Here is a 10886-nt window from a genome sequence, read left to right as displayed (position 1 = left end):
GAAGCCATCTCACCTGCACAGCTATCAGGAGAAATGTGAAATCAGAAGTTGACAAGAAAAGTAAGTCTTTCTTTCTCTCTGAGAGCTGTAGCTTACACTCGCGTTCACCAGTATCAACACAATCAATCTGGAACAACCTGGACGCATGTTGATCTTCATTATAAGCTTCAGGGTGCCGTAGTAATTAAAAAATCACACTTTTGCAAAAGGTCATCTCTCTATGTTGTGCTTTTCATATATTTGAGAAGTTATCTGGTATTTGAGTTTTCTTGTGTGTCTCAATTGCATGTAGCCCGCAAGCGATTTCGCTGAGCCTGTCAATCTATAGACACGAGGACTTAACTGAACTTGTTTGATTTATTCAAGATGATAAATTACAGAGCTTCCAAGCACAATCAAACCGCTTGGAAAGACGTCATAAGCAGACATACCATCCTTTTTCCATAGTGAGTAGATCCAGAGACCAAAAGTAGAGGTTTTTGCGTCTGATCGTCGTCACGAGTTGAAAGGACATAGTGACAATAAACACCAATTAAGGGGTCAATGTCACAAAGGAAATCATCTCATCTGTATGGTAATCCTGGAGGATAGGTGATCTGAAGCAGACAAGACTTGTAGCACAAGACTGTGTCTCTTGGAAATATGAGGGACTTTGTCCCATATTCACTGTTATCCGAACAGTCATTCGGTTTATTAGTGGTATGTGCTGTGAAACAACTTGAATACATGGTTATCGTCATGAAATACTTCACGCTGTTGTATTACTATCAATTGAAAAATTGCATCTGTAAATAACATTACCACTCTATGCCATACTTTTGTACTTTCAGATATATAAAAGGTTGTTATGCTGGAGCGGTTGTACCAATGAGAGAATAAAAGCAAATGGACGTTGAGTATTTGATATCTATACGCATCTAAAGATAGATTGATAGGCATTCCTTCACCACCAGGATCTTTGGCGTAGAGATCTTGCTTGTCCATAATTGAACAAGCAAGGATAGAAAGATCTGCAATTTGAGCCGATTGTATGACAATAAAAGCAATGATACATATGGAGAAGATAACTTGAATCTGAAAGAAACCGCCTCGGAAAACTTCTTCTTTTAAATTGATCAGGTCAAAGAAGGATGAATATATGATGACTTGTTATTGAAATGACACATGAGAAGATTCAGTCAAAAATTCAAGGATATTATCAATTCAAGGACAAGGGGAAGGTAGAAAGACACACATTGGTTGTTACATATTCATCCAATTGTTTGGTGGCTTTGATCAACTTGAATGGTTCTGGATATTCTCGCAGGCGTGGTTGAAATTACGTTTGAAGGAAGAATGGATGTTGTGCGTCTATAGAATCTGGAAATCTTGAGAGGCTTGTTTTGGGAGCGACAAGCAGAAAGCCAGGATACGAATTTTATGCAACCAGAGAAGAAAGGAAATAGAAAAGTGAAGGAGACAGCCGAGAAAATAAGATCGGAAACAGGAACCTTCAACAAAGGAGCATCTGAAAGAAACTCGAAGTGGCCGAACTTGAACAAAACGAACTGAAGAGATCAAAACATTGTAAAATACAACGGAATTCCTATCATTCATCAATACAAATTGATCTTTTAAATTGAGCAGAAGTCTTATCGGATATCAGAAAAGGTGATCAAGCTGAAAAGTGTCAAGGGTTGAGATGGATTGAAGAATTGTTCATCAGAAGTTAAGGATGAAGAATGTGAATTTGTATAAATCTAAACAAGCAGAATACTCTGGGCAACACTCGCGATGATAATCAGTTCAGTCGGCAAAATAAGGTTTTGAGATACATACAGTGAACAAACAAATATGAAACAATTGGACTTTGTTGAGCAAGTCCCGTGATCACAAAAAAACAGAAGTGACCGCGGCAAGTGTTCCCAAAATACAGGATTTTTAGCTGATCAGAATCTCCTTCAAAGCTGATCGCCCAATCATAAAATTTGTTGACTTCATTTCTTTGGATACAGAACCAACCTTTCTCACTACCACCACTTCCAACCACATTCCATCCGATTCATTCATATCATCTCAACCATACATTAACAGTAACTTGAATAACGCGATCACCTTCTTGTTTTCACCTCAACCAACCCTTACTAGTGATTTCAAATCACCGTATTTCTCTCGGCTTTTATTCCTCTCTGAATCACTAGTCTCTTTTACGATGGAATATCTCCCGTCTCCGCTTTCTGGTGACGCGTATAGTCCTCGTTATCATAAGACTTTCAACACCTCCATTCCCGAGGTTATCAGGCAACAGATTCGGACCAAGTGCTCAAAACGTTCATCTGCCAGGTCATACCCAGAGTATGTCTTATATTTCTTTGATCTTGATCCACTTCATTCATGGCTGACTTTATGGTTTATCCTGTTCTCATCACATAGTCGCAAGTTTCGATCCTTGGGCAAACTCCTTCTCGCAAGACATCCTCATTTCAAGTACAAACTCTTGAAACCTGGGAATTGCGCTGGTCTTGGACCTTCCTCGACTACCGTAACTCTCGCTCCTAGGGTCGCAGGATATCACCCTGTTACTATGTTCTCTCCTCAAACCCGACTCGTCATCGAACGCGCGAAATATGTTGCACCCGGCTTGAGTTCTCTACTGATCCCACTAGAAGATCTTTCTCCAGAAAAAATAACTCAAATTGAAGAACTCAATCCTCGTATCAAAAGGAAAATCGGAAAGGAATTTCAAGAGATTCTCGGGATCGAAATGACACCATTGTCGAACAAGACTATATTTCGATTATTAATTCAATTCTTCAGATTTTGGGTTCAAGATCATCGCTGTAGTACTCAATCGAGGTATGTCATCTTTTATTTTCAATTCATGGAGTGTTGCTTTGTATAGTTCTGACTCTTTATTTTTCAATTTGTCAATGTTCTAGGGACTTCATCCGAGAATATCTGCATGATTCAGATGTCCTCTCATTAATGGAGGAATTCGATCTTTAGATCATATCTTCATTCACTCAATCACATCTCAATTGGACCCCCTCAATCGACTGCTTCTCTTCTTGTTTGTTTTGTTAAGATTTCGGGTATTACTTCATCATGTCTCATTATATATCTATATCATCTACTTCACATACTCTCCCTTTCTTTATTCTTGCAGGATCCTTCCATCCTTGCTTCTCCACTTATGGAAGAGCAAGATGTCTACTCCATATCTCCTGGTGGTGAAGGAATGCACCAGGATTATAGATGTTTACTCAATCTATCTCCAGATAATGATATCAACTGCTTTATATACACTCCTTGTATTCAAAATCATACCTTTATGTAAAACAGCTTCCATCTTCTTTCGACTGCCCTTCACTTATGAATACCTGTATTGGAATTTTCTTATCCATTTTGGGTCATCTTTATCAAAGATTTGTTACGGTATCATAAGTGTCTCTCATTAGTTTGGATATAAATGTTCATACTTGAGTCTCGACAACCTTGTATGTTAAATGGTTTTCCGAGTTAAGCTTTGTCTGGTTAGGATTCTCCAAGCAATAAACTGGCCCAAGTAAACCCCTATATGAGAAGTTCATTGCCAATAGTGGATGTGTTCTTCCGCGCCCAGATGCATATTCATTCCAAGCGCAAATAACACGCTGAGAAGCTATAACCAACCGTGTATCCAAATGAATATGGGTCAATCTCCAAAGTTTTTGGTTGCATATTGAAATTATTGTGCATTTCAATAATTGTGAGTTCTCCTTCACCATCCATTCGGATCCATTGAAATCTGTTCACTGTTTGGTAGTGTTATAAATTTTCTTTCTTTCCATTTTGTTTAAGTAGTTTATTTGGTCTTTTATTTCCTTAAGTGTTTTCTTCATTACTTTTATCATTTCAGCTTTTTATTTATTTTTGTCTCATTCATTAAATCATCTTAAATCTACTACACAGGAGTTTACTTGATCTTTAGACCATATGCCCTATAACTTAATTCTTGTTCGAACTAGCTACAGTGCGTGTGTGGGGGGGGCCGGTAGGCCGCAGGTCCGCTGACCGGGTAGGCTCTCTGCGTGGTAGGGTGTCGGGGTGGGTGGGAGGTAAAGGAAAATTTTTGAAAATACGAGTTTGTAAGATTACCTCTAGGTTCTTTTCTTCTAGGAGAGAAAAGGGAGGGGGGGATGATGATGAGATGGAAAATTTTTGACTTCGAGGGAGAATTTCCAATTCATAATCCCTCGAAGTCTTGTGTGGGAAAATTCTCCCGTAGGCCCGGTACCGATGTTCCCGGGCTATCTACCTCATTGTTCATCCCCAATTTCAATGGAACTATCCCGATGCCGTTGTGCCTTTGGGCATCTGGAACATTCAACGGATCAAATGATGATATCTTCCGTCAGTCACCTACTATTCATATCTTTCTCGTTTTGTTTTAACAAAATGGGTAGCAAAATTTGATTCTTGCAGTAGCCCCCAATGGCCATACACTACGTTTTTTGGATTGCAGTGGACTTTTTGGTGTTTCTGCTCCATCAACTATGCAGGACAAAGATGCAGTACAAAAGTGGTCCTCAAATACAAACTTTGGTATATCATGACACGTGCAATTTGCACGTAGGATCCAAAGCAGAAAATTGATTCTAAATGTAATGCAACAAGTCAATGGATGTCTGATTATATTTTGCAGATGTGGAGCCCTACAATCTTTTACGCCTTTTGCCATCATATTTACTTGGAGAGACTTGGTGATAGAACCAATCGATGATTGAGCAGATCAAATTGATATTTCTAGTAGTAAGGTCTTGAAGAAAGATAACGGTCAAGTAAGACAAAGAAGGTACTTAACACTTGTCTCACACTGCAGACAACAAAAAGAAGTGCAAAAAAATGATAAGCAGAAGTGTATTGAGACATTTTCCAATGAATGCTTATCCTGGGTTTCCTATTCAGACTCTCTATATACAAATGGATTTAAATAACAAGGATGACAAGAAGGACACGGGGTGTTGAACTTGTACTACCAATTCAAGAATGCTGTGATCAATTTGTAAGGTAGATGTAGGAATACCATGTCGACGTGTGCTTGGGGATAGCTTGGTCAAGGGTCAGCAAGAATAAGCATTTCAAGCTGAGCATTCTTGAAAGGCATTCATTTGATTTCAACTCACCTTGGATTTGCAATCTGAGTTTGGAAAAATGCAGTCGGATCATGAGTTGTGCTGCATCAGATAGAGCGGTACACAACAGCCAACCAGCAACGCAGCCACAGTTCCTATACTAGTATAGTAACGGCGATACCCGGTAAAGTATCGAACCCACAATACTGCTTCCAAGATACTTAAGTAAAGTACCGCCAATCCGATACCGTTACCCGATACGGTATCGAATTTCAAGATACTATGGCAGACCAAGTCAAGTAAAGTACCGCCAATACTAGAACGATACCGGTACTGTATCGGGTATCAACAATTTAGTCGATACTGTCACGATACCAATACTGATACCGGTATCAGTGCACAAATCACATAACAAAAAAGTATCGTTTCAGTTGAGTGGGGATGAAAAGAACAAACAAAGTAAAAAAAGTCGTGTATTTAAATATAGAAAGGAAAAAACCACCAGTGTGTTGAGAGAAGAGATGAAAAATACAAAGACAAAGAAATCAAAATCAAAAATCGGTACTCTTTTAATTTTGTTTAACCCCTCCTCTTACAATTTACTTTGTCCAATTCCATACTTTCTGTCATACATTTTTGACAATCTAAAAACTCATCACCTGCTATGACAACCCCATCCTTTGACCACATTCGAGATCCTACCGAGCGCTCCACAGTTGAAGGTTTCAAAGCTCCTCGATCACAGCAACAGACATCTGCAGCAGCTGAGAAAGTCCTCTCAACTGCACATGATGCCCCACAGACTGCTAGATAATCTCTGGCCAGAGACGACAGCACTGGGTATCTTGCTTCATTCACCTAGTAAAAAGATTTTGTAAATAATTAAAGTTGTGGTCACAGAATGAAAGGAAATAAATGTGAAGTTATATTTACCTTCCACCATTCTAACGCAAGATGTGGGTCCTTTTCAACTGAGGTGGAAGGTTCATCAACACGCTTGAGGTAGTTGCAAAGTTCATTCTCAGAGCGGGTCTGCACTTTCTTTCGATGTGCTCAAAATCCATCATCGTCCTCGTCCTCGTTGTTTGAATCAGTCTCACCAGCCAAATTGTTTTTACCAGTATCTAATTTGGTTTTTCGAGTCTCAAAGGCAGTCTGTAAAAGTGATTGAGCAGTCTTGTGTTCATCAGAGTTATCCCCAAATGTGAATTGAAAATAATCGGTTCGCCAGCTGGGGTGAAGGATGGTGGCGAGAATCAAGACATCTGACTTGAGTGCTTCAGCTAGGTATGATTTAACCCAAACATGCATCGCGTGGTACATCGGGAAAAGAGGGTCGGCTCGGGAAGTACATGAATCAATCTTATCTTGAAGCGATTTGATAAGTTTGACGTATTGAGGAATAACTAGAGATCCAGTTGGAGCATCGGCCTCAAAGACCTTTGTCAATGTTTGATATTCCTGAATAAAAGCAAAGGCCAAGCACAATAAATCAGTATTCTATTCTGATACTTAGAATTGATACAGAGACAAGAACGTGTATGGAAATCAAGCATATGGAAAGGAAACAATGCTTACACGAAGGACCTTGATCAATCTACCCACTTGTTTCCATTGTTCAGGCGAGATCTAAGCTTTGTTGAATAGACCACGAGGTTGATCTTGATTTGGATCGCTAGGTCCAAGCTTGGTGTTTTGACGTTTGCTGCTCTTGCCTTTGGTGATCTCTTCTGATTGTCTTTAAGCATTCTATCAATGACCTGCAATGGATAAAGCAGAAGTGAAAGTGAGCTAATTTGGAGAAGTAGAAGGAGAGAAGCCAAAATACAGACCTCTTGGGCATCAAACAACCTTTCCCAACATTGAAGCTTGATGTTCCATCGAATTCCGTAACCAGGAATTGGTTGAGGGAAAGATAAGTCCATACTTTTGCAGGTTGCATCAAAGACTTGCAACATTCGCGATGATCCTCCTATCTTCTTAGCAATTTCATTAAGCTGAGAAATAATTCATTAGAAATGCTGTAAAGGACAGATGTGAATAAAGGGAATATACATACCACAAGTGTCAAAAGATATACTGAATTGGCCTCGGTACAATCGGGTGCAGGCTGAGCGGGAGGAGCTTTGTCAGCCCTTGAGCTTTTGCAGAGCGAAAGCCAGAAGAGCTTCAAATAAAAATAAAATATTATAAAAATAAGATCACCTTGCGTCTAGTTTCAAAGACGAAAACATAACATTGTTATTTACATCTCAAATAAAAACACAACTTGCGTCTAAGTTTCAAAGACGAAAACATGAAAACTTATCATTAGTGATATATGGATAAATAACAACGCACGACTAAGCTTCAAAGACGAAAACAATAGATATGTTATTACCTTCAAATATAAAAGATAAGTGACAGATTATTAGTAAACAGAACGACAAACTATTTATTAGCATAAAGGAGAAAGCCACGATTTACAAAAAGGGAACTACTCAACTAATTCATCACACCTTACAAGCAAAACCGCGGAAACAAGAATTGCCCAAGGAGAACTTAAGTCCCTTGTCCGGATGCGTCCAAACCACAAATTGGCCTACGACAACTGAATAGAAATCAGTTAGAACCACATGTTCAATGTAAGATGAGCAGGAGTAGTCATAGGGAACCACAAGTTAGCCATCCAAATAAGATAACTATATATATGAGAGTCTCTTCCTGAATGTGGAAAAGACTCACCTTCTTTTTTTATACAAACTCCAGATTAAGAAAGCGTCAAATAGAAATTTACTATCTTAGTACTATCAAAGGAACCTCCGAATTAGTTCTCTAAGAATTTAGGAAACAAAAGACTTCGTAAGCAAAAACTCTTACTTAATTCTTTTCTCCTTTCTTTAGACACTCTTCTCTGGGCTCTTCTCCAAGATAGTCGCGTAAGCTTCTATACTATTCCTAATTGCAGGATAGTGAACACCTTGGTCAATTACCATTGGTACTACAACACAAAGTTGATAGTATCCCTGTGTCTAGTAACACAGGCAATTCGTTGAATTCTCTACAAATAGAACCTCCCGGCTCAGAACCAGACCAAGTTCTCCTCTGTTATCTTACAGTGGGCCGCGGTAACAGCCTTCCAGGAATATCTAAGGAATAGTTTATTAACAAGATTCATTAATTCTTTATTAGTCATAGAATTACGAGTCAGTATAGTTCTTACGGATCCAGCAAGAACTTTGTCAGGGTTATAAAGTGAGTAATTTCACTCAACTCACCTTATGTTATTACAGCCACCCTGACAAGCTTCAAATGGACCATCAATGACATTGTACCATTGATCACTAACTTCTTTTCCTGGTGGATTATCAACTTTGTTCTCATTGTCGTCTTCTATTTCGTTGACTCCTGTATCTTGATTTTTGTTGATAATTGCTTCTTGTTGCTCTTTGTCTTCTTTGGGAATACTCATCATAGAATGTTCCGAAAGGGGAAATTCCCCAAGAATCATCGACTTGACCAATGGAGGCGGTGGGGCTTGAATACCCATTGCTTGAAGTTCAGCATTAACCACCAAAGCTATTTTGTGACCAGCACATCGAACTCGGTCAGTAGACTCATCAAACTCAAATTCTTCATTGTTGTCATTTGCGATTTTTGACAGTCGTGATTGCATTGCTCGAGCACATGTATTGTTATTGCCACCTGAATCGTGAGTCTGTGAGACCATGTGAGATCCATAGTATCGTTATGTCAGCCAGGTTTGTTGAGAATATATATATAAAGATTACTTATCTTGGAGTGCAGCTTGTGCTTGACAAGTACGTTGATTAGTGGCTCAGCCAACCATTCCCCCTTATGATGCCAAGCAATCATTTTCATTGACAGATGCCCGGTCACATACTTCCATTTCAAATTTATGTATGTGACAGAAGCTGATATAAATCCGTATTGATTTCGAGGCGAGGTCCAGGCATCATGAATGAGCCCAAACTTTGGAGTGTTTGCCTAGAATAGAAAAAACAGAAGGCTCAGATCGAATTGAAAACAAAGGAAGTCAAAGTGATTCAAAGTGATTAGTTTACTTACTTGGAGTTCCTGTATAACTGTCGATCTAAGCCCAAGATACATCTTGTGAGCAAATGATGCTACCCAAGTACAACCATAGAGTTGAGCCATTGGGTTTGCATATCGAAAAGCAGCACGAAGGGCTGCATCTTCAATTCCTAACCAAGGTTGAGAAGTCCGCACAACCCACATTCCAATCATCTGATTTAAAATTGAATTAGAAAATGCGGTAGACTTTGGAAAATAAGATTCGATTGCGGATTGAGTCATGGCGGCTTGATTTGCTTGTCTTTGTTGAGCCCGTTCTTCTGCAATTGTAATGGGAAGACAACAACCGGCTGCTTTCGCTGCTTCCCGTTTGGTGCACCCAGGTTTACCAGACTTCCCATCCTGAGTGGAGCCATCTCGATGAGATAAGAGATTAGAGCCTGAACCTCCTCCACCACGAACTAATTGATCACACCACTTGCATGGGAATGAATTCCAGGGGCCATCATTAGGCTGAAAGTAAAAGAACATTAGCATGGAAAACGTATGTAGACGATGAGAGTATTAGAGATAGTTATCTTACATCTTTACCTCCTTGCTTCGGAGGATGGTAATAGTCCTTGATGGGATCATAAAGCTTCTTGTCCTCACGGTCGATTTTTAATTTGACTTTAGAGTGTTCATCTTCTGAGTCTTGCGTGAAATCCACCACAATCTTTTTGTGTTTTGAAGTGCACGGTGAGCTTTGTGACTGTCACACAAAACAAAGACATTAGTCAGAAAATGATTGACTTGACAATCGGAGAAAAGGAAATGTTTAACATACCTGATTCTCAGGTTGATACTCTTTCAGTGTAACCATTGACCTCTTGGTTGATTTCGAAGTGCTAGAAGGTTTTGTTGATTTTGTCGAATGACACTTTGCAGGTTTTGCTCGAGGTCTTACTGACACCTTTGCCTTCTTTTGAACTAGAAGTGCAACTGATGCATCTGAATCTGGCCGGTCTTCGTAGTCAGCCCCGGACTTGTCATTGTGAACACGCTTATTTTTTGCTTTGTTGAGGTCTTGATCATTGACTGGAAGTACTGATTTTTCAGAGTCAGACCCCTTCTCAACGTGCGACTGGACCACCTGTACACTTAAGTATGTACCCTATACCATAGGGTCATACAGACGTCTGTATGACCCAATGGCATTCGAGTCTGACTGCCAAGATGAATCAACATCTTAAGAAGCATCTTGAAGGGTTCCAAATTTGGCTAAGTCACCTTTTTCCTTAGGGAAACCAAGACCAGCCCCGAATCCCCACAAGATACAGCCCACCATGTTAGCAAAAGTCTACCACCCTTTGACTTTTCCCCACCACCTCAACAAATACTCACTGGTCCCTAACTAAGTTCAACCACACCTTGAATCTTTGTCTACCCACTCAGCTAAATCCAACCACCCGTCAAATTTACATTCACCCTTCCAACATAACTACACCACCCGTATGGTGACCCTACTTTCAAACCTCACCACCCCCCTCCGACATTACCCATCTATCTACACAAACATCACCGTATCAATATTCACCCACCACCCTTTCTTACATAATCACCAACATCAACCACCCCAGTCCCAACATTACACCGTACCCTAACCTACTACACCCCTCAACCAAGCAACTCACCTACAATCATCCATCCTTTTTCACAAATCATTCAAAAGAAATCAACCTTGACAGTCATCTACCCCTCTTGATAACCATTCTCACC

At 39.8% G+C, this 10886-nt stretch overlaps 1 protein-coding gene across 1 annotated transcript; it reads left to right on the top strand.

The window, feature by feature from the left end:
* Positions 1–2191: 2191 nt before the first annotated feature.
* Positions 2192–2985, top strand: MELLADRAFT_101592 (uncharacterized protein; the record flags this gene model as incomplete). The annotated part of the gene is made up of 3 exons (XM_007404799.1): positions 2192–2334; positions 2413–2835; positions 2919–2985. 3 exons carry the CDS (start codon positions 2192–2194, stop codon positions 2983–2985), a joined length of 633 nt encoding a protein of 210 aa, XP_007404861.1.
* Positions 2986–10886: the final 7901 nt, after the last annotated feature.

Source organism: Melampsora larici-populina, assembly GCF_000204055.1.
Source record: "Melampsora larici-populina 98AG31 unplaced genomic scaffold MELLAscaffold_2, whole genome shotgun sequence".
Taxonomy (NCBI): Eukaryota; Fungi; Basidiomycota; class Pucciniomycetes; order Pucciniales; family Melampsoraceae; genus Melampsora; species Melampsora laricis-populina.
This window is presented reverse-complemented; position numbering and strand designations above follow the sequence as displayed.